Source organism: Chiroxiphia lanceolata, chromosome 27 (assembly GCF_009829145.1).
Source record: "Chiroxiphia lanceolata isolate bChiLan1 chromosome 27, bChiLan1.pri, whole genome shotgun sequence".
NCBI lineage: Eukaryota > Metazoa > Chordata > Aves > Passeriformes > Pipridae > Chiroxiphia > Chiroxiphia lanceolata.
In genome coordinates, this window is record NC_045663.1 from 2,647,212 (window position 1) to 2,675,033 (window position 27,822).

A 27,822-nucleotide genomic window follows, 5' to 3' on the forward strand; every position below is an offset into this window, starting at 1 on the left:
GATGAGCATTATGGTCCTTTCCAACCCAAACCATTCCACATGGATTCCATGACAAGGCCAATTAACCATGCCACTTTTAATTGCTTCTTGCTGCACACGAAGAAAAGCCCCATTCCCAGAAGGAAACAGCCGTGGAAGCTCAGCTGGGGCAGGGAGGGGGGCTGTCCTGGCTCAGGGCAGGGGGTAACTGGCCTGGTTGGCCACCCCACACTGGTTGCCAGCGTCCTTCAGCAGGAACATGTAGCCCTGCTCTCCCCACATCTCTGTCCAGCTGCAGGAAAAGACGGGAGTGAGCTCCTCCTTGATCCCGGGCACGGGGAACAGCCCTGGCTCGAGGAGAGACAAGGAGGGGAACCAGAGCCCCCAGAGGTCCCATGGGATAGGGCCATGGGTTAGTGCAGGCCTTGGCAGAGCAGGGTTAGTGGTTGATGTTAGAGGGCTTTTCCAACCCGGATAACCCCACGATTCTGTGGCGTGGGAGCAGGAGGGGCAGTGGGTTTGGGGGAATGTGCTCAGCCCTCACCTGTTCTTTAGGATCCAGTAGCTGAGGTTGTGCCCACCCACCCGGGCTGTGCCGTAGCCCACGGCCAGCATGGCGTGGTTCGTTCTCCAGCTGCCGGAGCCGCAGCCGAAGATGCCTGGGAAGAGCAGAGCTGGGCTGAGCCGGGGGCTGGCCCCGCTCCCTTCTCCTCGGGGTGGTGGGTCCCATTCCCCTGGGGAAGCTCAACAGCCCAGCCCTGCCTCAATTCACCCCCCCACGCCACGGGGAGCACACGGTACCCGACTTGTAGAAGCGAAAGGAGCTGGCGTCCACCGACACCGACACCGGGCCCACGGTGGCCACCGCCTGCACCAGGGCCTCCTCGCTGCCCTGCACCACCCTCACGAAGCCGGAGCAGTTGGCCGCCTTGTCCCGGGGGTTGTATCGGCAGCGGGAGTTGTCCTGAGAGCGGGAGGGTGTCACCACGGCCAGGACACGCCGGCACTGCTCTGCCCCGGCCCCGGGTGCCCTGCTGTCCCTCACCGTGCCCACGTAGGGGTAGACACGCTCCGAGTTGAGGCCGCCGTTGTCGCGCACGTACTGGAAGGCCTGTTCCATGTGGCCACCGCAGCAGCCGCGGTTGCCCAGCTTTTGGGTGCAGTCGATGAGGTTCTGCTCGCTCAGCACCACCAGCTTCCCCGTCCGCTTGAACATCAGCCCCTCCAAGGCCCCCGTGGCACTGAACGCCCAGCAGGACCCGCAGAACCCCTGGGTGAGGTGGGAACCGCAAGGGGGGGGTCACGGCACTGCCCCAAAACCCCCCAGGCAGGGACTCTGTGGCCGCCCCCCCCCAGTGCTGGTCTCAGCTACAAAGTCACAGTGGCCAAAACCACGGGAGCTGCTCCTCAGGGTCGCCCAGAGGATTTGGGGGATTGGGAGGATGCTGCTGCTCAGTTCTGCTGCCCAGACTCCCACAGCCCTGCCCAGAGCCCCCACCCTGTGCCCACCTGGTTCTTCACGGGTGTCACGTAGCCCTTGACCCGCCAGTCCACGCTCACCGGGGTCTTCAGGGTCGCCGAGGCTCGGAAGACCGGCCCTGGCTCCTCCTGCTGCGCCGGGACGAAGCCGTTCAGGAGCCGCTTAAACTCCTCGTTTGTCTGCAGGTCACCAAAGGAAAACCCATGGGATGCCAAGGGTACCCCCCTGGCAGCACCATAGGGCCCCACCAGCCACCGACCCCCGGGAAGCAGCCCGGCCCCAGGGGCACCTGCAGCTCCTCATGGAAGGGGCTGGGGGTACCCAGTCCCTGGATCAAGCCCTGGGTACACCAGGGGGTCTCTGATCCCAATATCCAGCCCTGGGTGCTCCAATGGGTCCCCAATCTCCAGACCAAGCCCTGGGTGCGCTGAGGGATCCCTAATCCCCAGATCAAGCCCTGGGTGGCCCAAGAGGTCTCTGATCCCCCAGATCAAACCCTGGGTGCCCCAGGGGATTGCCAATCCCCTGATGCAGCCTGGAGTGCACTGAGGGGTCCCCAATCCCCAGATCAAGCCCTGGGTGGCCCAAGAGGTCTCTGATCCCCCGATCCAGCCCTGGGTGCTCCGAGGGGTCCCCAGGGAAGGTGTCAGCAGGTACCAGGTCCCCAAAGTGGTTCATGGCCAGGCGGTAGCTGTGCTTCCCCTGCGCCTCCTCCCAGTTGTGCTGCTGGATGTGGAGCAGGTTCTTCTCCCAGATCTCCCTGCGGAAGGTCTCATCCTCCTGCCACAAGGATCAGAAGGATCGGGAATGTCCCCTGGGAGCGTGGGGACACGGGATGTGGGTGCACACGGGTGGCTCTGGGTGAGATCCTCCAGAACCCACCCCAGCATGTACTGGGAAGTTTGAGGGCAGCAGGACCTACCCCTGGATACTCCTTGGCATGGAGACTCTTCCACTCTTCCCAGGCCTCCTCCAGGGCGGGATCTGGGGCGGCAGCGCAGCCCAGCAGGGCCAGCAGCACCCCCAGAGTCACAGCCAGGGCTCCCAGCTGGGGGGACGGTGAGAGTGAGGTCAGGGGGGCCTCAAGCTGAGCCCTGGGAGCAGTTCCAGCCTGGATTAGAGGAGGGGGGAGGCAGGGAAAGGCAAACAGAGCGGCCGAGCCAGAGGGGAGAGTGACACGTTGGTTCCATCAGCTGGATCAGCTCCTGCGCGGCCTCGCTGCTGTTTGACAGGAGCTTTAGGAGGTCTCAGCCGCCCTTTGGGTGGCATTTAACTGCCCTTTTTGGGAGAGGAAGGAGCAGCTTTGGGAGAGAGCAGAGCTTGGAGGGTGGGAGGAGGCAAATCCCGGCAGAAGGGCAGTGAGGGCGGCAGGGACGGGGCTGGTTGTCCCCCCGAGCACCCCACGGCCTCTCCCTGTTCCTTTTGTGCAAAATCCTGCTGGTTTCCTCCTCCTTCCCACACCGTCTCTCCCAGCACCATGAAGGAGCAGGTGATGGACCCTTCCCAGGAACTCAGCTCCAGCAGGATGGGGCCCCAAGCAAAAGGATGAGGGGTCGTGTCCGGACCCCTCTGGAGCAGGAGCTGTGTTCATGGGGGACAACCCAACACGAGGGGTGAACAAGAGGATCTCCAAGGTCCCTTCCAACCCAAACCATTCTGTGATTCCATGATCCCAGCTCCAACCCAGAGAGGCTTTGGGACCCGAGGCAGAGCCCAGCAGAGCAGGAGCTGCGATGACCCCACTGGATGGAGCCGTTTTCACTGGAAATGCCCCAGAAATCCGCACCAGCCTCCGAGAGAGCGGCTGGAGATGGAACCAGAGAGAGGAGTTTTCTCTCCAGAGGCTGAGAAGCTGCTGCTCCACACCCAGGCCTGAAGCCTCCCATCTGTCCTGGGGTGCCTGTGTGGACGTGCTCCACCAAAATCCCTCCGTGAGGATTTTCCAAGATCAATTTACACCCTTTCTTTCGGCCAGCACAGACACACAAGGCCCGACCCGGCCCAGCCCCTTCCACCACAGCCCCTCGTGCTTTCCCTGGATACCCCACACCTCCTCCGGGGGACCCTGGGATTTCTGAGCCACTCCAGGTATTTTGGGGGTGCTGCCTGCACGGCCCAGGCCAGAGATCAAATGCCTGAGACACCCCCAGCCCCCCCGAGTTTCCACTGACGTGGCTCTCCGAGAGCGAGAGCCGCCGTCGCACCTTTATCCCGCCCACTCCGGGAATGGAGATGCCGGGGAGTTTTCCGTGAGAGCATCTTTCAGGGCAAGGAGTGACTTTTCCGAGCTAATTCTGTAGCTCGAGGAGCGAGTTTTGTTTTAAAAATAAGCCCTCGAGAACATCTGTTCTCCCCTCCACGTCCTCCACCTAAAAATAAAGCCCCGCAGGGTGGGTTTTTGCGGGAGAAATGCCTCCCGAGCCACTCTCAAGTCCCAAATTCTTGAGGAAGAGTCGTTTTTGCCCAGTTTCCCCAGCACCCACCGCTTCCTCCCCGTTGTTACTGCTCAGGAAATTATCTCAACTTCATCCTCCAGCTGCAAATCCTCCACCCAGCACACCCAGCTGCTCCCTATTCCCGCTACCTTTCCCTCGGGATGACGGGGCGGGGACCTCCCACATCATTTGTGTTTCAATCCCCCGACAGAGCCTGTTCCATATGGAATAGCTCAGGATTGCGGGAGGCAGATTTCCCACTTAATTCCTCTCGGGATTCTCAACCCCCCCCCCTCCAAAAGAAGACAAGCAACCCCTCTTCAGGGCTCCAAACAATCCTGCAGCGAGCTGGGGGGGGATCAGAGGAGCCGAGAGATCTGCAACCTCTTCTAGACAAGAGCGTTTTAAAGACATTTTAAGAAACACTTGGCTTTTCGGGGACAGGAAAAAAAGCAGTTTAAATTAAGACTGGAAAGCAACAACCCCTGCAAAAATAAAAGCTTCTTACCATCCTCAGGCACCCACCCGGCTGTGAGGGTGGCAGGGAGGGGGGGAGCAGCTTTGCTGGCTGCAGGTTGCTCTTACAGACCCCTCAGAGAGCTGCAACTTTTCCCTCCATCACGTCCCTCCTTCCGCCCCTCCGGCCTCAAAACCCGCATCCGGGGTTGGGTTGTAGAAACCAAAACAACAAACTGCAATAATTGGGACAATTATTTGGGCACGGGGACGAGAAGGGGTCGGGGAGGGGGAGATGTGCTCCCAGTTGTCTTCAGGAGACAAAATGCTCCAGCTGTAAGGAGCTTTGCATTTAAAACAAGCCTCAGGCAGCATCCTCAGGGCATTAACAGAGGGCTAATTAATGCCTGGCTCCCGTGGAGGAGGCAAGGCCAGGTTTGGGAAGCTTTGAGGGCGAGCAGAGGCAGGCCCAGCTCTGCAAAAAGCAGCTCCTGTGGGATCCAGCGTGGGATCAGAGCCCCTAAATCCCACGGGAGAGATATGGGGTGTGGGGTGAGGTGCCCATCCCCAGCCAGGAACACAGCCCAGGATTCCCAGCCCTCAGTTGCTGGGATTGTGCTTCCCCCGAGGAACATCAGGGATTTAATATTCTCTCCACTGCTCGGCACAGAAAGGAACAGAGCACTTGGCTCTCACCAGAGCCACTCTGGCTGTGGGAGCAGCTGCCATTCCCTCCCTCCCCAAAGCACCACCACCGTCTCTTTCCAATATTTTAATGAGTCGCTACATCTTAACACTCATAATTATAAAAGAATAAGAATCCATAAAAATATTTTCTTTTCATAATACGCACTTAAAATACTCCAGGGCAAAGTCAACGTGGTTCATTTGGGTGGGTTTTGTTTCTTGTTTGCGTTTTGCCCCCTGGCAGAACCCCTTGGCTTGAAGGGGGGGATGTGCTCCCCTGAGGTGTGATTGCTCAATCCCCCCTCCCCAGAACTGCAGTTCCTGTTGCCCAGGTAAATTAAAAACCAGGAGAGAGCGTTTTTTTTTTTTTTCTGAGTAGATGGGCAAGGGGGACCAGTCACTGACCCGCAGAGAACTGAAGCACAGCCAATTTCAGTGCACATCTGAAAGCTCGGGGAGGAGGAGGAGGGGTGGGGAAGGAGGAGGTGGGATCAGGAGGCGGCACAGAGAACGGAGGGAGGGAGGATTTGCATAAATATCATCCATCTTGTGTTGCAAAAAACCCAGATGCTGCTGTGAGCTCTGGAGAGAGGCTCTGGTTGTAGCCAGCTGCCAGTGCTACCTGTTGTTGGCACAACTCTGCGCGCGAGCGGCCATGAGAGGAAGGATCAGAGGACGCTGTCACCGGCCCCAGCCACTTCCTCCATCTGCTCTGCAAAATGAAACTGGAAAATAGATAGATATCTAAAAAAAAAAAAAAAAACAACCAAAAAATAATAATAATAAAAAAAAAGAAGACTAGTGTTGCATGCTTCTGTAGAGCTCTCTTCACATCCCAGGGCTCCAGGGTGGCAGCAGGGCCAGGTCACAGCTCGATCCCCAGGGTTAGCAGTAGGTAGTTCTCTCTTCCCTCCCACTCCTGGCTTAAGGCAGCTTCTGATTCGGCTCTTCTTCCGTTTCCAACACAGGCACTGAGTTCTTGCAGGTAAGAGTGTGGGAACTGCACAGGGGCAGTGGAAAAGGGGGAAAAGGACTGGGGGGGAGAGAGAGAGAGAGAGAGAGAGATGGGCACAAACCTCAGCCTCGGGAGACAGACCACTGTCCATTGATTCCCAGGAGAGAGGGAGTAGCAGCAAAAAAAGCATTGAACAGCCAGGCTGGAGGAGAGGAAGAGGACGAGCAGCCGAGCAGGGGCAGACCTCCAGCTTGGAAAGTGAGAGAAGGTGGCACTGTCCAGAAAGGGAAGGTGCCCTCCAGCCTTCCCCTCGTGTGGGGGGGACACCCAGCCCGCCGTGGGCACTCGGCCACTTGTGCTCTGGGTTCGACGGCTGTCAGGGGCAGGAGGGCACAGGAGTGGGGGTGAGCTGTCAGTGTCCAGTTTGCAGAGGCTCATGCTCTCAGAGGTATTCTTGTAGAAAGTGCAGCAGCGTGATTTCGTAGTGCTCTCCTGACTCAGGGCACCGAATACTGTGTCTCTCGTTGGGGTAGATCTGTGCAGGGGCAGACACAGGGCACTCGGTCACTCAGCAGGGACAAAACTCCCTCACATCAGCCCTGCTCCCTCGACCCAGTCTTCATCAGGACAAAGATGTGACAGGGAAAGTCTGGAGCACCAACCCCTCCCTCACCTCAGCCCTGTTCCTTCAACTCAGTCTCCATCAGGAAAAAGAGGTGCCAGGGAAAAGTCTGGAGCACCAACCCCTCCCTCACCTCAACCCTGTTCCCTCAACTCAGTCTCCATCAGGACAAAGAGGTGCCAGGGAAAAGTCTGGAGCACCAACCCCTCCCTCACCTCAGCCCTGTTCCCTCAACTCAGTCTCCATCAGGAAAAAGAGGTGTCAGGGAAAGTCAGGAGCACCAGGTCTCCCTCACCTCAACCCTGTTCCCTCAACTCAGTCTCCAACAGGACAAAGAGGTGCCAGGGAGAAGTCTGGAGCACCAATCCCTCCCCTCACTGCATCCACCTCTGCTGCCACCAGCCAAGTGGGACAGCAACAGCTCGTGGAGAAGGAAAGTTCCAGGCCCAGGGCAGCAGCCCTGCCTGCACGTGCCACATCTGGCAGTGATGGAACAGCCACAGTGCCACCTCCCGGCCTCCAACGAGGTGCTGATTGCCACCAACATCACAACAGGATGTGGGAGCACCTGCCCCCACCTCCTCCTGCCCCAGGAACACACACAGCAGAGAACTCTTCCAGGTTTATGGGACCTTCCCACTCCACTCCTGTCCCTCCTACCTGCAGCTGGTAAGGTTTTCCAGCCCGGATTAGCTGCGATACCAGGAAGTTGGTGTGAAAAAAGTGCACATTTTCATCCAAAAAGCCATGGAGGATCAGCAAACGGTTTGGCCTGGAGATGGGGTGAGGAACAGGAGGAGAAACAGGATGAGGACAAGTTTGGGAAACCACCTAAAAGCTCTGCAGAGGGTCTGAGCAAAGAGCTGCCAGCTGGACAAGCCAAAACTGAGCAAGAGCAGTGCCAGGCCATGGCCATGGGCTTCAACCCCTCCCTGGCAGAGGGGGCTGGCAGTGCCATGGTCCGGCTGCCGCCAACGGCAGCAACCGGCACCGGGAGTTAAACGGGATCAGAACCCACCCATTCCTTTGGGATTGAGCAGAGGTGCCAGTGGTGGCACCCAGCAGGACCCAGGAGCAGGTTTTGAGCGGGCACTCACTCGTTGGGAAGCTTTTCCACGTGTAATGCCACAGAGCCAGCCTCGTAGCCCTGCTGGTTGTTCTCGGGGATGTCCATGTACCGCTCGGTGTAGCCGGTGTCGTAGGCCATCCACACTGTGACAGGAGCACCTGCTATGGCAATCTGGCACACAGGGAGACAGGAGACAGCCTCAGTTATCACCTGCTGAAGAGTTCAAGTGTTCCCTGTTTCCCTGAGGAGGCAGGAAAAAGCAGGCTCTGCACTGCTCAGAGCAGGATTCTCCTTCAGCCATGTAAAGCCCAGGTTCCTCCTCCTGCTGTTCCCTCTCATGGTCACAACGGGGCAAATTCCTGCACACCAGCACTAAAGGCTGCTCCTTTTCAAGGAGGACTTGTGGGATGATGGACTGGGGAAGGGGATTGGGAATAGCACATCAGTTATCTCACTGGATGCCAGGCCAAGCCCTCCACTGGCAGGCACCGGGGAAGGAGCCCATCCCAGAGCCATCCTCCTCCAGCCCCAGCCAGGTGTGAGCTGGAGCAGGATACAGGACTGCAGCCAGGAGCTACAGGCAGTCCCTGGGAAAAGAGCCCATCCCAGTGCCATCCTCCTCCAGCCCCAGCCAGGTGTGAGCTTTATCAGGATCCAAGGCTGTAGCCAGCAGGACTGAGGGACATTTCCACCTGTCCATTAGAAACAAGCTCAAAATCCAACTCTAGCTGCCAGGAGTGACAAAAAGCTGTGAGAGCCAAGAGTCCCACGGTGACAACCCCGTGTCCAGACTCACCTTGAAGACATTGGGTTTACAGATGAGCCCCATGAGGGACAGAAACCCCCCATAGGACCAGCCGTGGATGGCGACCCGGCTCAAGTCGATGAACCCGTATTTTTCTGCTACATAATGTAAACCTTCCACCTGGTCCTCTATCTCCACCTGACCCTAAAAGGCAACAGAAGAAGGCCCACGTTAGTGGAATTCCTAAATCCAGAAACCTCACACAAGCAGCCAGCACCCTTAGGAAGGACAAATGGTCAGAGATTCATCGGCACAAGCAGGACGTTACCATTTGGTTTTTTAGGGCCCCTTCAAATTTGAGTCCTCGCTGGCACGATCCCCTGCCATCAATCACCACCACAGCATAGCCCAGGGATGCCAACGTGTTCAGCCTCAGGTACTTGATGCCTTTGAAGGAGTTATTCACCAGCTGCACCTGCACAAGGAGGCAAGAAAGAGTTTCAGAGCTGAGCAGTTGCCTTCCAGTACCTTCCTGTGTCTGTCCTGCTCTGTAGGATCCTGAGCTGGTAACTGAGGTATCAGAGCCATGGAAATCAAAACAAATGTTGGAAAAATCATCTGAGGTTTGAAGCAGAGGTCAGAACACAGGGACAGACTAAAAGAGAGTGGGTTTAGATTAAGTATTAGGAGGCAGTTCTTTGCCTGTGAGTGGAGAGGCCCTGGCACAGGTTGCCCAGAGTTGTGGATGTCCCATTCCTGGAAGTGTTCAAGGCCAGGTTGGATGGGGTCTGGAGCAACCTGGTCTAGTGGAAGGCACACGTGCCCATGGGCACCTCTGCCCATGGCAGGGGGTTGGAATGGATGATCTTTAAGATCCCTTCCAACCCAAACCCTTCCATGATTCTGTGACAGCGCTCATAAACCACAGTGCAAGTCTTGATGCACGACCGAGCCACAGAGCCCTGCCCTGGGCAGCAAGCCCATCCCTGGCACAGCAGTCCCCCTGGATCATTACCTGGGGGCCTCCATACACAAAGAGCACCGTGGGATGCTTCTTCCCAGGCTGGACATCGTGAGGTTTGTAGACCATTCCATAGAGCTCAACATCCGACTGAGTGCGGAAGTGAAAGATCTCCGGAGGGACGTAATCCGGGGGACAACCTGCAGCAGGAAGGTCACACACTGGCAGTGAGGTGACTGGCAGCAGGTTCTGCCTCCCATCCCACCTGAACAAGCTCCTTCTGTTCAAACCTGACCCTGGTCAGGGCTCTTTCAATACCAAACCACACCAAAGTCCGTCTCTGGGAAACACAGAGCCCCCACCTGCCTGCCCAGGGATCCCACAGGAAAAGCTGCTGGGAATTCTCCAACAAGGAACTCTGTGCCACAACAGCAAGGTGTGGGAGTTAAGAACATGGATGGAAAAAAAAACATTTGCAGGAGGGGTTCAGGTGCTGCTCTGAGCTGTATCTAAACCTTCAAAGCCCACAGTGCAGAATGGAGCAGCCACTGCATCCCAGACCCTCGGCCCTTCCCTCTTCAGGTAAATCATGGATAAAAAACCAACCTGGCAGTTGGTTGGACAGGGCTTGGAGCAACCTGGTCTAATGGGAGGTGTCCCTGCCCATGGATGAACTCTGAGATCCCTCCCAACCCAAACCAGTCTGTGATTCCATGGCAAACCCACAGCTCTGAGGGTGTGCAAACCCTGCATCCCTGAGCACTGTTTTTGCTCCAAGTGTGGAACAGCAACACCTCAAAAGCCCACAGAGCATTTCCTGGGCGAGCTGTCCATGAGACATCTCCCCCACATGATAACACAACTCCTCTTCAGAGTGAAGCCACTCAGGCCAATTCCCTCCCCATCCCTGCTGGAAAAAAAAGAGTATCTGGCACGTTCTCCAGGACTTACTGGCTGCCTCCATCATGCTGGCCCAGAATTTGGGCTGCTTGTGGAGCGGGTCATCGTCGGGGCCGCTGAGCTTGTAGATGTGCACACAGGGTGGAGTGCTCACACTGCTGTAGTGGCTGATGAACATGTCAAAGTTCTGGCACGGGAGAGACAAGAGTTAGGGCAACGAGGTCTTGCCCCTCCCGCAGCTCATCTCCTCAGACAAGAGCTCCCACGTCTCCAGCAGCCCCCAGGACTCGTTACTGGTTCATCTCCAGTTGGGTCCCTGCCAGTCAGGAGGTGAGAATCCAAGGAACAACCAACCTGGCTCATGGAACAGCTGTGGGAGAAGCCTGGAGTGGTGAGTCTCATGATTTCCCCGGGGGACTCGTAGCTGACCACGTAGAGGTGGTGCTCCAACGGGGTGTCCTTCGTGCCTTGGAAGTACACCAGCTTTGTGGCCTCGTTGACCCAGATCTGTGAGGGACAGAGAGGGCTCAGTGACACGTGGGTGACAAGCTCTGCTCCTCTGCCTGCCCAGAGGGTCTGCCCAGGGGCAGAGTCAGCTCAGAGCACACACCCTGACGGGGTTTTGGGTTGCTCAGGGGGTGTGAGGGGTCAGAGAACACACACACACAGCACTTGGAGAACTCCCACTATCTAATGCAGGGACAAAACACAGCCCTGCAGCTTTTATTTTTTTTTTTTTTAAGACTCAAAGCATTTGCTTATTAATGAGCATAAAAAGCTGGGCTTTGTCCCCCGCTGGTGACACGAGGAAGATGCTTAAATATGGCATCTTACAGAATCATGGAACCATTTATGTTGGAAAATCCCTCCAGGATCAATGGGTCCAACCATTAACTCAGCACCACTAAACCACATTCCCAAGTGTCACATCCACGTGTTTTTTCAACACTTCCTGGGATGGTGACTCCAGTTCCAGTGCCTGACAACCCTTCCAGTGAAGCCATTTTCCCTGATTTCCAATCTAAACCTTCCCTTAGTACAATGTGAGGCTGTTTCCTCTTGTCCTGTCACTTGTCACCTGGGAGAAGAGACCTCCCACCTGGCTCCAACCTCCTCCCACAGGATTATAAGGGTACAGGTATATTTTTCTCAGCCCACGAATTCTCATTTGTGAAAGGACCAGTCCAAGAGCCATCAGCACCAAACTTTAGGACACATTTAAAACAGGTTTTTACTGTCCAGAGAAAGCTAATTCTAAAAACCACCCAGGAACAGAGACAACAGCTTTTAAATACTGCATTGATCCAGCAACAGTGACTGAACTATTTTCCACCTTACAGTTTCCAAGTGCTATTTCTGGCTAACCCACAGTTTGAAGACACCTGTGAACAGCAAAGGGAAAAAAATATCCAGCTCAATTGGCCAGGAAAACCAGGCAGAGCCCTGTGGAGCAACAAATGCATCAAAATAATTGCTGCTAACACAATTTTAGCCACAACACATGCAGGGAAGAGCTGTGGCCAAAATCAACAGCATGTACAGTGAGAACCCACATGGGGAGGGACAGCAGGTTAATTGCAGATTGAGGCAAAGCAGCAGAAACCAAACGCTTGGAGCTGTTGGTCTTTTAAAAAGCGAGAAGTGAAAATCCAGATTAATTGGAAATGAACAGACAAGGTCTTTATTTTGACACAAATCACCTGGGAGCATTAAAGATCAGACCCGGAGTTAATTCCTGAAGCAAAAAATGAAACTAGGTTTCTACCAGATTAATACAAATTCATTTCTGGCTGTTCTGCAACCGACAACAGATACAGTTTCTCCATATTCTAAATTGCTTTATATTCCCCAGCTGCCTTCTTCCTAAAGGCTCTGCTGAGGGATCAGCTGGAGACCAAGAGTTCACTCCGAGTGCCAGGACACATTTCCACATTGTAGGCACTCACTGGAGTTAAAATGCCTCAGCAAAAGGCAGCAATCCCAGGCTCCTCCACAAAATGGTTCTTTGTTGCTCTTAAACCTCAGACTCGTGTCCTTTTTTATGGCCTGACCCACTCCTGGGATTTTCCCAAGGAGCAATCCGAAGTCTGATTAAAAAGGCAATCAGATCCATGTGCACTGGCCTACAGCACTTCTGGGGAAAGCAGAGGCAGCAATAAAGAGAGGAACAAAATGAAGCCTAAGCAGTTCTAGCAGGTCCCAGGCGTACCAGAGGACTCAGGCCAGGCCTGGGGGCAGACAACACAGAGCTGAAACACTGCAAGGGAATAAAAACACCCCCTACCTTGGATCCATGCCTTGCCAGCACCTCCCACTCCCCACCAGTCAGGGCAACCTCCTCCTTGATGGGACACTTGAAATCGTCTGGAAGGAAGAACAGGAGGATAAATCACCGCCCTCCCTCCCCAAAATACAACACAGGGCAGTCAGAGAGGGAGCTCCTGCTGCTCCTTACCCTCACTGTGGACATATGGCTGCACCCAGTCGTGGCTGCCTGGCTTCAGGATGGCTGTCACCCTGTACAGGTGACAGAAACCTGTCTTGCACTCGTTGGCTCGGATGAAGCAGAGCTCTTCCTCCTCCCCCTCGGGCTGGATGAAGGGGTAGAAGATATCGTGGACCTGCCACACAGGGTGAAAAACCTGTGAGTGATTTGGAGGGAGACAGCAGGGACAAAGCCAGGGGAGGTCATGCTGAACTGCTGGGATTTCCAGGGAAAGGAGGGGGGGATAAAAGCAGGGAAAAGCCATTCCAAGCTTTCCTACTCCCACAAAGAAACTCTGGGCCCCTGTAGAGGTCGCGTGCTCTGGGCTTCCCATGGCTGCCACCAAAACCAGCAGCAGCCTTGCCTCTGATATTTCACCCACTAGTGCCTATTCCAACACCTTGAGAATGCCCTGGTGTGAAATTCAGGCCCCTTCATCACTCAGGACCAAAATGCTTAGAGGCTGAAGTTTAATCCCTGCCCCCTGTGTCTATCACCTACCTAAATAACTACAACAAATTCCAGGGATTAAGGTGGTTGATGCTTCAAGAAGCCGTTTAATCTTGTCATAAAACACCCCAAAAAGCACAGCACTGTTACATCTCAAAAAATGTAAATGTGCAAAAATGTGCAAAAGTGCCTGTGTTCACCAGGAATGTTGGAAGGAATTAAATGAACAGTATCAACTGCAAGGAGGTGGCAGGATCCTCGTCTCTTCCAGTGCTGAGTGCAGGGAATTCCTTCTCATGGCTTTATTAAACCCTTGAATTAACACCAAATCTGGGACTACTGAGTAGCAAAGCTGCTGGAGCCAGGACTAAACTGGACACCCAGGCAACATGAGAATGGTTAACTGAAGGGCAGGAAGGGGCAGCCTGTGTTCTCCTCCCAGCCCCGAGCCTCTTACATTTATCCACACATCAGTGGTTTCTTCATAGATCACAAATGGCTGGACATTTTCTGGCACAGTTTTGGCAAATTCAGCACGCTGCTCCTCGTTTTCTGGGACTGGAATAAAGAGTGCTGGAGGCAAAAGGATTAGCTGCATCCGCTGCTGAGGTCTGTCTAGGAACATAGCCCAGGCACTGGGGAGAGAAGTTGGAGGTGAATGTCAGCACCACAGAATAGATGGCCCTTTCTAACACTCCCAACATGCATCCCCTTTTTTCCCCCCTCCCCTCGCTGGCAAAAAAGGATTCGGGCATCTGAATGCAAAGCTTTTCTCATCACTGCTGCTTTCTAATCCCCTGGAAGCTTTGCCAACACACACACACACAGTGCCAGACAGCTCTGGTATTTCACAGGGGTGTCACTCAGACAAGTGTCTGACAGATTTGCCAGTGCCTGTTCCAAGGGAGCACCTCGAAGAGAGCCCTGCCTCCAGAACACAACTCCTGCCTGGACAGCCCCTCCAGCAGGAAGGTCTGTTTGTGTCCCAGCTCTAAAGTGATTTCTTGGACAGCCCCTCCAGCAGGAAGGTTTGTTTGTGTCCCAGCCTTGAAGTGATTCCTTGGATAGTCCCTCCAGTAGGTGAGGGTTGGTCTCTTCCCCCAGGCAACCATCAGCAAGACAAGAGGGCTGGGTCTGAAGCTGTGCCAGGGGAGGTTTAGGTTGGATATTAGGAAGAAATTCTTTCCAGAGAGGGTGCTCAGCCATTGGAATGGGCTGCCCAGGGAAGTGGTGGACTCTCCATCCCTGGAGGTTTTTAAGCTGAGACTGGATGTGGCATCAGTGCCATGGGCTGGGAACCACAGCGGGGTTGGATCAAGGGTTGGACTGGATGATCTCAGAGGTCCCTTCCAACCCAGCTGATTCTATGATTCTGTGAAGCTCTGTTTGTGTGCCAGCTTTGAGGTGATCCCTCTCAAAGTGATCCATTTGCTGCACTGACAGGGAAAGGCACAGACCTAAAGCCAAGTGCCAGGTGAAGGAGTCACTTCAGTCTCAGCCTTGTTCCTCTCCAAGGAGAGTCCCTGGAAGTGGTGCTGCACTGCAGGCTCTCAACATGACAGATGGCAAACCACCACTGCACAGTGAGGCCACCCCGGAGCCTGGAAGTGCATCAAGGGAAGTTCTCATCATTAAAGACAAGCTTTGAAAAGAGCCAGTTCTTCCCCAGCACCGCGGATTTCGGGAACTGAGACATTCAGCACATTTAGATAAGCTCTGGTGCAGAACATCACAAGCACCTCCGGGATTACCTGCTGGAAAGCTCTCTGAATTTCCTTCCCAGAGCAGAAAATTAATGATGAGTAACAAAATGCCACCTTCAAAGACAGCCAAGTCACCTTAACTTGATCTGCACAGACACCGGTTAACAGCCGAGCAGGCTTTTGAGGGGGAAAAAATTCAGAGCTTTAAAATCTCAAACCAGTCAGATTGGGGTGAATTCTGTAACTCTTCAGGCAAGGCTGTGCATCCCATTTGGAGCAACAGCCAGTCCCAGAGCAATCCTGCCCCTTGCACACACTGTGGAAAGGACATGGCACCACAGAACCTGCCTGCTGTCCTGTGATACATTTGGCTTTGATCACAAACTGGACCAATGAGCAAAGATAAAACTGCTGCCAGTACATTTCCATTTGCAGGAAAAACATGTTGTAGTTGTGTGAAACATCTTCACCTCAAAAGAATCCCCTAGGACTGCCCACTTAATGAACCACATTTACCTCTGTGGCTGTGACAAACCCCACAGGCTGTCACTCTGCTCTTCCTTTGCTTCACTCCTACTCTTAGGATGTTACAGCACCGAAGAAGCCAAATATTCACGTGCCATTTCTGGCTTTAAAACCAGGCCATGATTACACTGCAAAGCATGTCGAGGGTCTGCAGCCAGAGAAGCCCCTGGGAATGTTATTTTGGAAGGAAAAGGGACATACTATTTGCCATCCCGGGTCCATCCAGCACGAGCGATGTACTCCACGGTGGGAAACAATGCAGCAAAGGGTTGCACCAGCTCCTTGTCCTGAGCACACACGATCTGCAGCAAGAGGAAGGGCCAACATCAAATTTATGCTGCTACCAGAGCTCCTCACCTCCTCCTGTGGCAGCCCAGGGAGATGGGAGAGCACAGAAGTTTAACCACTGGCCTGGTTTAACCAGTAAGGGTCAGGCCGGGAGAAGCGAGGCTTGCTAAAAACAGCAGGAAGAGAAGGGAAAAAAACCCAGGCTTCAAAGCAAAATGATTTTGGCATTCAGCCACAGGAAAGGACACAGGTAGGGACTGAAGCCCATGATTAGATCAGGCTCCAGCCCTCCTGCTTAACGTGGACAACGTGGTGCACCAGGATAACCCCGCTTCCCACTGCCCTCCCTGCTCCCAGCTGAATCTCCACCAGAGTATTTTCAAGTCTTTCTGTTCCTTGGATAAACACATTAGAGAACCAGGTGTTACTAGAGGATTAAAAAAACCAGACTAACACTATCTAGGATCTCTTGGTGACCTTGCTTTAATTCTAAGGAGCTTCAGAAACAGTCAACCTTCCTGTGCAATGTCCCATCACGAGTTGTCATCACTTACCTTTCCCTTGCTGTCTGTTTTAAATTCTGCCAGTTTTAATGTAATCTTGGGGTTTTTGCTGCCTGCAGAGAAGTGAAAAAAACCCAAAACACCAAGATGATCAACCTGAACACTCCATGATTATACAAAACACAGCTTCTAGAGAGGAACTGCCCCTGGTCCTGCTGAAATGGGGGTGTGTGAATGTACAAATATCAAATATGTAAGTGAGCAAACTGGCACCACAGAGTCATTATGGGAATGGGAACAGTTTGCTTTGCCTTGCTGTGCATGTTCTCAGAACAGTGAGGAAAGATGGGATTCCAAATGTATTCCAGGGTATGCCACCAGATACATTCCATTTCCTCAGCAATCCTTTCATTTAGGCCCAACTTTAAAATCTCGGTCCTTTCTTGCTGTAGATTTTGGGCTCAGAGACACAATTAGGCCTCAACATTTACAACCAGTTTTTATATAAGGCCCCAGATTAATCATGCAAAGTTTACAGCACCAATTCCAGGGCTGCTGCATCAGGTGTTTCACTCACCTGTCCTGGGGTATCGATAGGAGTCTGTTTTTCTCTCCTCCAAGGCAGGTGAAGGAACGTGAATTATCTCCACCTCTGACTCATCCACTTCCTCATACAAGATCCGCAGTGTTTTCAAGTCCTCTGGACCTGGGACAAAGAGCAAGAATGTTCCCCACAGTGTTTTCCAGCTGTTTCTGGCTTGCCTGGAGCCCTGGTGCAGAGGGAGCACCTGCAGAGCCACAGCTCTCAGTGACTCCTCTGAGCACCATCATAATCCCCTCAGTGTCTCATTCCCTCAGTCCAGAAAGAGCCCAAACCCAGGCCAAAGGAAAACTGTGCTCAAAATATCACTCCTAGCAGGAGGCAGCAGTCCCAGGGTGGGGATTGGATGAGCAGAACATGGACTGACCTTCTGTGGAAGCTGTGGGACACCACCAATAGCCCGTGAACCGATCGAACTCCTCCTGAATGACAAAAGTGGCTACACCAGCAGACTTGGGGTCATCAAGAACATTGGATAAGCCTGGAGGGGAAAAAACAGGAGACAGAAGCATTTGCATTTACATCTCCTTGGAAAAAGCTGATCCAAAAGAAGAACAGACTTAATAAGCCATAAATTCTTTCCAGGCCGCATTTCTCAGAAGGAATTTGCTTTTGGACCTGGCAGGAAGCAGCAGTTACCTTTATGGCAGTATGTCATCCTCTTCTCCTCACCAGTCTCGATGTTTGCCACCCACAGATCGTTGTTGTTGATGAATGAAAAGAAGGCTGGGTCAGCAGGGCAGATTTTGGGATCCATCCGTGGCCCCGTGCACTGAGTCTTGATCTCCAGAGGCTTCATTGGAGACACCTGCAGCAACAGACACAGCCAGAGCTTGGACCAAGCTCCAGCTCTGCAGCCAAAAGGCCTAAAGCAGAGATACAGCACAACCCATGGAGTGATGGCAAATGTGGCCCTGACAGGACACAGGAGAAACCACCAGAACCAAAGAGATGCTGATGTGAAAGATGTGGACCTGTTAGAGCAGGTCCAGAAGAGGCCACAGAGATGCTCCGAGGGCTGGAGCCCCTCTGCTCTGCAGCCAGGCTGGGAGAGCTGGGATTGTTCAGCCTGGAGAAGAGAAGGATCCAGGGAGACCTGAGAGCCCTTTCCAGGGCCTGAAGGGGCTCCACGAGAGCTGGAGAGGGACTTAGGACAAGGGATGGAGGGACAGGACAAGGGGGAATGGTTTCCCACTGCCAGAGGGCAGGGTGAGATGGGATATCACCTGGGAGGGTGGTGAGGCCCTGGCACAGGTTGGGCAGAGAAGCTGTGGCTGCCCCATCCCTGGAAGTGTCCAAGGGCAGGTTGGAGCAACCTGGCATAGTGGAAGGTGTCCCTGCCCATGGCAGGGGGCTGGAATGGGATGAGTTTCAAGGTCCTATCCAACCTAATCCAGTCTGTGATTCCATGTGGAGCCATCTCCAACCCAAACCACTAAGTCCCTTCCAGGTGACATTCCCAGAATCCCCAGCAGACTCACCATGAATCCATTCTTGCCCCCATCTCGACAGTGGAAGAGGCTGTTGCTGGCCTGGAAGAGGAACAGGCCACTCTCACTGTGGAAATCATAAGATGTTATCCCAAAGACCCCGAGCCGCTTGCGTTCCCTCAAGAGTTCCTCCTCTCTGGAATACATCCCATGGTGGGGGGTTGCCTAGAATTGAAGGTAAGGGAAAATCTGAAAGAATCTGCAAGGAGAGAAACTTCCACAGGACAGGAACACTCCAAGACTGGCCAAAACACGTCACACCAGCCCAAACCAGGCAGCAGTTTCACTGTCCAGGTTCACAATTCCTGTACTCCAGGTGAGGGGTCCAGGAGGCCTAAACCACCCCCACCCCCCCAAATTTCCCTCCACAGGAGGGATGAACTCTGAATCCCTCATTTCTGCAGCTGGCACTTCAGCATGAACTGAGAGGAGCTGCACTTGCTCTGCTTATGCAAATCAGATGTAAGCAATTAACTTAATGACGTTATCTACAGCCTTCACAAACAGTTTCCATGTCAGACACACTGCAAACAAAAGCTCTTCCGGGGATCTTGAATTTCCCTGAGGAAGACCAGCAGCCCAAACAAGGTCAAGACAGCTAAATCCTTTTCCACCAGGAACCTTTTTAGCAGGGAAGAAAGAGCAGCACCAGCACTCTCTGCAGCAGTGTTTTTAGTGACACAGGACATTAAGATACTGAAATCAGGGAGGAGAAAATTTCTGACTCACAACGGAGTGCAGGGCAAAAGCAGCAATTTAAACTCAACTTTCCCAACTTTTTAAAAGCAGGAGGGATGACAGACACCAGACAGATGCACCCACCACAGCAGCCCCACAGCAACACCCAGTTTCCCCAAGCACTGACAACCCAGGCTCTTCACAATTCCACTCACCTGAAAGTGGTCCAGCATCTGCTTCCAGGACAGGAGCAGCAAGGCCTCCTTCCGTACCTTTTTGGGAATCTCTGAGTAAAGAAGGGAATTCTCTCTGCTACCATATGGCATTCCTATGAGGAGGGCAAAAGCATCATCCTGCTTTAGATTAGTTAGCCAGGACAAAGAGGACCGAGAGCAAATTGAAACAAAAGCCTGGTAACAGAGGGGTTGGGGCTGCCCAGAGGCTTTTACCCACGTTCATTGCCAAGCAGCTCCCAGTTCAATCCCAGAATAACATCTGAACTATTTAAATTTAGATATTCATGCACTTGGAATTTTCCCTGAGCGAGATTTAACACTAACCAACCTCTACAGGAATTATTAGGTCCGACTTTCCCCTCTGTGTCTGTCCAGATCCACTCAAAAAAAGCACCACTCCCTAAACGGGTGACTCAACATCCCTCTCCACGTTTCTCATCCAGGGATTCGCTACAGGGACCTTGCTGGGGCCAAGGCAGCAGCTTGGAAGAGAGGGAGAAAAAGCTTGGAAGCTCTGGAGAGCCCATTCAAATGTGAAACAGTACCCTACAGAGTCAAAAGACCTTGTCATTTTGCATAAGCCTTTGACTGTGGTTATCAAATAAGCTCCTGGCCTTCATCCAACTTCCCAAACGTCTGTAAAATACCCTGACACACGGTTTTGGCAGTTTCAACAAAAACAAAGCCCGTGAACTTGCCCCTCTACGTCTGGTGCAGAGGCTTCCCTGGCTCAGAAACTCACCCAGGGATATGTGCCCTGATACTGCCTACACGGCACATGTTCTGGGCAGAACAGAGAGATTTCTGAGCTGGCTGACCCAGCAGTGCAGTTACTTCAAATTAAAACTGAAATATTAATAAGTGCTCGGGGAAGCAAAGCAATATGTGAGGATCTAATCCTCAGAGATGCAGGAACACCAAAGTGCTGAGCATGTGGTGTTTTAACATAAGCAGCATCTGCCATGAGACACCACGAAACTCCACGGGGAGGGCCCAGGAATGATTTCAGATGGTCAAACAGGAGAACTGCACAGAGGAACAAATGACTTTACACACACGTGTTTGACACTCAAGCAACTGTGACCTGGACTTCCCTTCTCCTTATATTAGAAAACTTTCTCCAATGACCTCAGGCTGACTACAATCAATTGGCATTTACAAGAAAAACACTGTCTTCTTCCTCCAAAAGGCTTTGCTTCCAAGTGAAGAAAAGTGTTTAATTCCACAGAAAAGTTCTTCAGGAGTCTCCATCCCGCTCCCCAGCACACAGTCACTGACAGTGTTCATGTAAGAACCTTAAAATGGTTTTTTAATGCTGGGGCAGTGACAGCACACTGAGTGAAACACTTAGGAACTTATAGGCTGCCCAGAGAAGCTGTGGCTGCCCCATCCCTGCAGGTATCCAAGACATGGTTGGAGCAACCTGGGATAGTGGGAGGTGTCCCCTGCCCGTGGCAGGGAGTGGAACTGGATGAGCTTTAAGGCCCCTTCCAACCCAAACTATTCTGGGATTCTCTGATGTGCCGAAATGGCTTCTGAGTATTTCCCAGCACACATCAAAAGATGTTCATTAGGGCAAAAGAATCAGCATTTCCCCTTTGTTGGGAGCAGCTGAGAAGGGATTACCTGGCTGATACTGATCTTAAGTGATGGCTCAATCTGTTCTATGCCCTCCACAATTCCTTAAGGAAGGGAACACTGAAAAGACACTCATGTATCCTCATTCCTGGTTCTGGCTCCTGGAACAGTCACACCCTGGCAGAACACCAGTAGCTGGTTTGGTTGCCATTTCATACAACAGAACATTAAAAAAAAACAAAGTTTAAAATTAGCCACTTAGTTCTTTAGTCATCTAGATGAAAAGCAGTATCAAAGTGAACCTGAAATACATTCAGCTTTAAATCAAGCCTCACTGTCCACACTCAACAAGAAAAATATGCCAGCTCTGGATACTGCCCTTCAGAGTAGCACTTGTGTCCCAGGAATTTATGAGGAACACAAATCAAGTCACTGGCACACAGGAGCTGCTTAATGGCAAAACAAATCCGTCCCTCAAAACCAGCATCCAATGTCCTACAGTGACCTACACTCAAAACCTGGAAAAATAGGAAAAAACCCAGCAGGGTCACTCCAGGGAAGCAGTTGCACATCAGGCAATTTCTTTACTGGCCCAGTAATGATCAGCTCATGCCCCAAAGCACAACAAACTCTTTATAGTCTATAAAGCTTCCCATGTTACCTACCACAAAATTATCCAGTTACTAAAACCTGTCACTAATTACATTGTGGCTCCAGCTGTAACGAGGGACCTGTACAACACATTCTGCTTTCCACCCTACTGTAAGGAAAGGGAGATTTCCCTGCAAATGCCAGTAATAGCTCATTCCCAACTAATTTTTTTCCCCCTAGTCTTGAAAGCATTCTACCTTGATGGCACTTAATAAAGCAGGAGACACCACCACCCTGCCATTAATACGTTACAACATATAATTAGTAAATTACTGACAGCGAATTTCTTGGAAAGTCAGCCTGGTTAATGAAGCAAGAAAATCCCATTTCTCCCAAGCTAGACAGGCAGGAGATAAGTCCTGAGTCTGAGGAACATCCTTTCTCCTGCCCCATCCCCTGGGTGCCCGAGGACACAGGAAGGCAGGTTGGCCAAGGCAACACTCCCCCAAAAGCAGGTGTGGGATCGGGGAGGACTCTGCTCTGGGACAGATCCTGCAAACCTCGAGTTACTTAATCTCAGCTCCCCCATTTCATAAAGGGGGATCCCTCCCACCCTTTCCCTCGCCTGTTTAGCTTGGAAGTGCTCCCAGCCCACATTCCCACCCCGCTCCTGGCACAGCTTACCCAGGTAATAGAGGCGATGCGAGTGCGGGCTGGACTCCTCCGTTTTCCGGACAAACTGGAAATCGTGGGGAGCTTTGTTCACTATCATGCCCGAGTACTTCCTGCTGCTGTGGATTATGTCACGCAGCCCATCCCAAGAATGCTTTTGCACCTGGAATTGGGAAGGCACATCCTCCATCTCGACCACCTCGGAGCTGTCCGACAGCGCATCCACTGCAGTCATCCTCGTTTCCCCTTCAGAGCTGGGCAAAAAACTGAGGGAGGAGGAGTTGAGGGGGAGAATTGAGCCTTAAAAAATCAAGCAGGCACTCCAAGATTGCATTTTAAACACACTGAAAGGAGAAGTGCATCTCCCATCCCAGGTGTAGCCCTGTAAATGGAGATATCCACCTCGGAGAACTCCCTCTCCCAGGACTGGGTCTAGAAACGAGCACAAGCAGCAGATCCTGGTGCAGAAAACAATCAGCTTGACTCAAAGGAAAACCACTCCAGGAATTCGGATGGATAAGTCATCAAAGCCATGACCTGTCATAAAGGCACATAAACTCTTGCCCTGTGAGACCACAGGAGTGAAGTCCCCTTCCTGTCCCGAAGGAAAACCTGCTCATCACTTGGAGAGAGGGACTGAAACCCAAGCACAGCTACTCACTTACCTGAGGAGATACTGAGGCCAGGAATGGAGGAGGAGAGATGGGAAAAAAAGGAAGAAAACAGCACAGTTGGTTTCCTAACAGAGAGAAGAAGGCAGCAGGACCAGACCCTGGCTGTATCCTGAAAAACGTGGCACGCATTCCTCAGACACTTCCAAGCTGGCAGGTATTGAGGGAGAGGACAGAAACCACCTCCACATTAACACAAATGTTAATTTGAGGTGAGGTGGACCCACAGACTTGCCCAAGGTCAGTGATGTCATCTGCTGCTAAGCAGGAATGAGCCCAGGACTAGGGAAACCAGTTTTTGACGCCCCATTTGAGAAGCAGGATGTCCCTCCATGAGGACATTTCAGCTGCTTTGGGGGCACCTGGAAGAATGTCACAAAGAATTCCAGAAGAACTTCAGTTTACTGAACAAAATTAGGGTGGAGAAATTTGCTCCAGGGAGACAGAATCAAGACAGGAAACCAGGGACTAAAGATTACAGCAAAAAAAAAAAAAAAAGGCCTTTTCTTCAGCAGACCCAAGATTTAAATTTCCAAATGAGATGATTTTGAATGCTGCCTGTCTTTGAGGCTGCACTGACAGGAGAACAACTTCTGAGGTGCAGCTGTCACAGGTAAGGATTAAGCAAGAATTACACAGAACCCAAATCTCAAACACTCCAGCCTTGGGATGATGCACAATGAATTCTTTTCCAGGAGAGAACCAAGGGAAAGGAGCAGGATGGTGATTTCTGTCACCACAAGAACACACTCTGCCCGTTTTCTACCATGAGTATTTTTCAGGAGAACCCTGAATGTTCCTTGGGGATTGGTGAGAGACTATTTGCAGTGACAGGACAAGGGGGAATGGTTTCCAACTGACAGAGAGCAGGTATAGATTAGAGATTAGGAAGGAATTCCTCCCTGGGAGGGTGGAGAGGCCCTGGCACAGGTTGCCCAGAGAAGCTGTGGCTGCCCCATCCTTGGAAGTGTCCAAGGGCAGGTTGGAGCAACCAGGGATAGTGGAAGGTGTCCCTGCCCATGGCAGGGGGTGGAACTGGATGGGCTTTAAGGCCCCTTCCAACCCAAACCACTCCATGATCCCCCACAGCTTTCACCTTCTAACACTCTCCAAAAGGAAGCTCTCACCTAGTTTGAGGTTTTATGCAATTACAGCAGGAGATGAGCAAAGCTACACCCAAGTGCATCTGGACTTCCTTAAACTCCAGGCACATTTGCAGCACAAGGGCTGCAAATATAACATCCCCACAAACTGCAAGTCCCTAAATGGTACAAAATGTGCGAATAGTAACACGAGAACGGGCTCCCAAAATAAATCTGTAGGTACTCCTGGTACCCACTGCCCAGCAGCAAACCCACAGCTTGAAAACAGATCCAGAGGAGTATATTTTCCAATCAAAGCCAGGCAGGAAGCCCGAGTGAAACCACAAAAGGGAACGTGACGGGATGTTCTAAGACTGTGAGTGTGTCTGTGGCCTCTGCCTGCATCCAGGGCCTCCACTGCAGCAGCTGGAATCACATCTGAAGGCAGAAGTGTGGCCTGTCAGACACACATGACAGGGAGACCACTAGAATCCATCTAAAATCCACAAACTGGGTGCAATTCTCCCAACTCAATCCCACTGCAGGTCAATTCAGTCAATTAAAATAATCTGGCTTTGGCTCAAGGTGCTGGACCCTTGGGTTGCTCTCACCAGGCTGATGAATCCCTCTTACTCAGCCAGGCTGACTCCTCACAAGGGAAAGTTTAGCCTTTAAGGGCTAAAACCGGTCCACAAATGTGAGACTGGTCACTGTCCCAAACTGATCTGGAGCCTGGAGCCCCTTCCAGCCTGTAGTGCCATGATTTTATGGTGTGAACAGCACAACTCTAAGCTTGGGACTGTCCTCATCCTGGAGATTTGGACAACAGGACAGGGTGGAGTAGTGGGATAAGCAAAGCAGCCACCAGACAAAGGGAGGTGGAAGTGTTGGGAATTGCCACTGGCACAGCTGGAGCCTGGTGGAGTCCCATAAAATCACAGAATCACCCCAGTTTGGGACTGGAAAGGACCTTAAAGATCATTTAGTTCCAAGTCCCTGACATGGGCAGGGGCACCTTCCACTGGAAGGGAAAAAAAAAAAATCCCTAAAATTTAGGTCCTGACATGATACAGAGTAAAAAGAAACTCGGGGAAAAAACGTAGCCAGTATTTGGCAACACTGTACACGTAAGTAAACAAGTAAAAGGAGTGATTTATCTCAGGGTGAATTTGGGGATTACATTATTCAAAGGTGAGAGCTGGATCAAGACACCAGGCAGCAACAGCACATCTGAGATTTGCATCTTGCTGGAAACCCCCTGTCCCTTGTGCTGAGGCAAGGGTTTAGATGATTCGGGGTTGCTGCAGGAACACTGTTCTCCCCACTCCCAAAAACACGGAGCTACCCCTTGGAAGTCTTTTAAAATAATGCCTTTTGTGCCCTGCCAGTGAGAGGGATGAGACATCCAAGCCCTCCTTCAGAGGAAGGTGTTAGACTGGAGGGAACAGGCAAGCACAGGTGGGAAATCAGCACAAGGAAAAACTGTCAAGCTTGGGACTGGGAGTCAGTGAAACAATTTATTGTCCTGAGTCACTTCCTGAGTCACAGATCCTGACACAGAGCTCCCTGGGCAGGGCTGGGGCTTTTTAGAAGCCTCATTCCCTCCAGGGGTGATCATTGCTCTGTCCCACAGCACCATAAAGGCCCTGGGAGGGACTTGGACACGTACCTTCTCCAACTTCCTGCAGTCTCGTTTTCCAGACGAACCCTCTTTATCTTCTGCATTAACTACTCAGAGAGCTGGGCAGGACAGGAAACTGGGAAGGAAGAGGGAAAAGGGAAATTTCATACAACTGCTGTAGAAAAGCATCCTCCATAGGTCACATTTCCAGCTGAGCACAAGTAAATCCTTGGTTTTCAATCCTTGGCCCAAACCTGTTCTGCCAGCACACACTGGATATGAACAGCACTGATAAACCTGAGAGACTTCTTCACCTGAACTCTGGGCCTGTGCCTCTTTCCTAGAAAATCCTTCTGAAAATCCAAGGATCCTCAGTGCTGAGCCTTTCTGTCACTCCCCTCCCAAAATCCTGACATTCTTGTAAGTAAACGGAGAAAACAGATGTCTGGTCCATCCACTGAGAGGCAAAAGTCAAACAAAGGACACACCAGAAGGAGCCAGCCAGAGGGTCACAGTCCCACCTGGGACATAAAAAACACATTTATCTTCCAAGCCTGACTGCAGCTTCCCTCTGCCTCAGCCTGCTGCCACAGGGAGCCCCAGCCCACCATACAAATCTGTTTTCCAGGAGCTCAAAAAGGTGCTTTGCTGTGGTGAAGTACAAAGATCTTTAGTTCTGAATTGCAGACACACTTGAGACCCGCCACTGCCCTTTGTTGAGGCTCCTGCTCTCCCCAAAGAGCCATTTCTCCACCAAAACCGCACTCACAGGGGATCAGGAGAGACAAAGCATCACAAAGAAACTCCTAAACTGCAGAGGAGAACAGAGAAGGAGGAAGCAGCAGCAGCAGCATCCAGTAATTTAAGGGCAATTTTTGATGCAGGCATGAAGGGCAGAGGGAGAGATGCTCAGGAATGCTGAGTAACCTGGTCTGATCTCACAGCTGACCCTGCCTTGAGCAGGGGGTTGGACCAGAGACTTCCCGAGGTCCTTCCAGTCTCAGCTATTCCGTGATTTTAATGATTCAGGGCAACATCTTAACCCTCATCCTGCCCGGCCCGGCTCCCACCTTTCAGGGAGGAAGGGAACAATAACACCCCGGACCCGGAGGGAGGAAGAAACCGAACCAAACGGACACGGAGGGATCAGAAACCTGCCCTGAATCACGACCCTCCTTTGCCAGCGAGACTCCGAGGGGCCCGTGGTGCATCCAGGGAGAGCCAAAGGATCACAGTCACCTACAGGAGCCCTTAGAGACGCGACCGGGAGCTTTGAGATCTCCTCCTCCAGAAATTAAAGCAGCCGAGGGTGGGGATAAACCGCCGGGGGTTTCTCCAGGGAGGGACGGAGCTCTGGCAGAGGCTGCGTCCCTCTGCAGCCCTTCTTCCCTCGGAGGGGAGCTTGGAGGGAGCTCTGCCCTTGGTGCAGAGGGAAGGCCGGGACAAGGGAGAGCAGGAGAGGGGGGAGCCCAGGGGATGGAGCATCCCGGCCCCCCCCAGCTCCCTGAGACGGCTCTTTTCCCGTGGAAAACGAGGAGGTGGTAGCTCCTCACCTGCCCGGGCAGGGACTCACCCCCCCCCCCCACACACACCCACCCTCCAAGGGCAGGAGGTCCCATTCCATCACTCCATCCCTGCGTGGGATATTGAGGGGGGGCCCGACCTGCCAGTGACCCCCCCAGTGCCAGGCCTGGGGGACTCGGGGGGTACCTGAGTGAGCAAAACCTCCCCGCCCGGGGGCAAGGGGAGGCCGCCCCCACCCCTCGAGGGGAAGATACCACCAAACACCCCCCTCGCCCCCTCAGGCACCCCCAGCCCAGGGCAGGGGGGGGGGACGCGGCCCACGGAGGGGGCAAACCCTCCCTGCCCGCCCGAGCGCCCCCCGCCCTCACAGCGATAACCCCCACCCAGCCCTGCCCGCACCGCGCGGGGACCGCCCACCCCGCCCTCACCCCCGCGGCCCCCTCAGACCCCTCCTCGCTCACTCACCGCGGGGCGCGGCGACCTCCCCGTGGCGGGCGGGCTGAGGGGGGCGCGGGAGGGGGGGCGGCTGCAGTTGCGGGAGGGAGGGCGGGCGGGGGAGGGAGGAAGGAAGGAGGGGGTGGCGGCGGCGGCGGCGGGTCCGTCAGTGCCGCTCCATGTCCCGGGCGCGGGGCAGCCCCGGAAAAACGGGGGCGCGGGGGCGGCGGCGGCCACGGCGCGACCCTTCACCCGGCGGCGGAAATGGCGGGAGCGCGCGCGGGAGGGAGGGAGGGGAGGCGGGAGCGCGCCCGGGATGGGCGGGATGGGATGAGATGGGAGGAACCAATGGCATGCTGTGAGGGAAGGGAAGGGAGGGGACGGCGGAGCTATTTACGGA

General features: G+C 53.2%; 2 protein-coding genes across 6 annotated transcripts; both read right to left on the reverse strand.

Moving 5' to 3' along the window:
* Window positions 1-61: 61 nt before the first annotated feature.
* Window positions 62-5,085, reverse strand: LOC116799117 (cathepsin L1-like). Of its 3 annotated transcripts, none has more exons than XM_032711969.1 (8): window positions 4,403-5,085; window positions 2,382-2,507; window positions 2,117-2,239; window positions 1,489-1,638; window positions 1,025-1,249; window positions 781-943; window positions 524-638; window positions 62-271 (listed from the first exon to the last, which is right to left on the reverse strand). In XM_032711969.1, exons 1-8 carry the CDS (start codon window positions 4,403-4,405, stop codon window positions 172-174), a joined length of 1,005 nt encoding a protein of 334 aa, XP_032567860.1. In that variant the 5' UTR covers window positions 4,406-5,085; the 3' UTR covers window positions 62-171. The 3 variants fall into 3 exon arrangements, with proteins under 3 accessions (XP_032567860.1, XP_032567859.1, XP_032567861.1); XM_032711968.1 differs by having other exon boundaries at window positions 2,382-2,570; XM_032711970.1 differs by lacking the exon at window positions 4,403-5,085 and having other exon boundaries at window positions 2,117-2,273; window positions 2,382-2,435.
* Window positions 5,086-5,107: 22 nt separating this feature from the next.
* On the reverse strand, window positions 5,108-27,536 carry DPP9 (dipeptidyl peptidase 9). 3 transcript variants are annotated; one of them, XR_004360992.1, is made up of 22 exons: window positions 27,453-27,536; window positions 25,512-25,599; window positions 22,102-22,355; window positions 19,228-19,340; window positions 18,326-18,499; window positions 17,484-17,652; window positions 17,212-17,325; window positions 16,821-16,949; window positions 16,295-16,356; window positions 15,654-15,754; window positions 13,682-13,859; window positions 12,745-12,910; window positions 12,574-12,653; window positions 10,644-10,796; window positions 10,341-10,476; window positions 9,444-9,589; window positions 8,757-8,903; window positions 8,480-8,632; window positions 7,712-7,854; window positions 7,275-7,386; window positions 6,114-6,527; window positions 5,108-5,762 (listed from the first exon to the last, which is right to left on the reverse strand). XR_004360992.1 is itself a non-coding variant. In XM_032711953.1 (21 exons), the coding sequence occupies exons 2-21, from the start codon at window positions 25,565-25,567 to the stop codon at window positions 6,435-6,437; spliced, it is 2,679 nt and encodes an 892-aa protein (XP_032567844.1). In that variant the 5' UTR covers window positions 25,568-25,599; window positions 27,453-27,536; the 3' UTR covers window positions 5,108-6,434. The 3 variants fall into 3 exon arrangements, 2 of the variants coding, with proteins under 2 accessions (XP_032567844.1, XP_032567845.1); XM_032711953.1 differs by having other exon boundaries at window positions 5,108-6,527; XM_032711954.1 differs by lacking the exons at window positions 22,102-22,355; window positions 25,512-25,599; window positions 27,453-27,536 and adding an exon at window positions 20,875-20,891 and having other exon boundaries at window positions 5,108-6,527.
* Window positions 27,537-27,822: the final 286 nt, after the last annotated feature.

Excerpts from the sequence above, each read along its gene's own strand:
- LOC116799117 (XM_032711968.1), bottom strand. Across the intron at positions 944-1,024 it reads TCTACCCCTACGTGGGCACG|GACAACTCCCGCTGCCGATA; the intron begins GTGAGGGACAGC and ends TCCCGCTCTCAG. Across the intron at positions 639-780 it reads CTTTCGCTTCTACAAGTCGG|GCATCTTCGGCTGCGGCTCC; the intron begins GTACCGTGTGCT and ends TGCTCTTCCCAG.
- DPP9 (XM_032711953.1), bottom strand. The coding sequence starts at position 25,567 with ATGCAGAAGATAAAGAGGGTTCGTCTGGAAAACGAGACTGCAGGAAGT. Across the intron at positions 13,860-15,653 it reads TGGACCCGGGATGGCAAATA|TGCCTGGGCTATGTTCCTAG; the intron begins GTATGTCCCTTT and ends TTCTCTCCCCAG. Across the intron at positions 6,528-7,274 it reads GAAAACCTTACCAGCTGCAG|ATCTACCCCAACGAGAGACA; the intron begins GTAGGAGGGACA and ends GCCCCTGCACAG.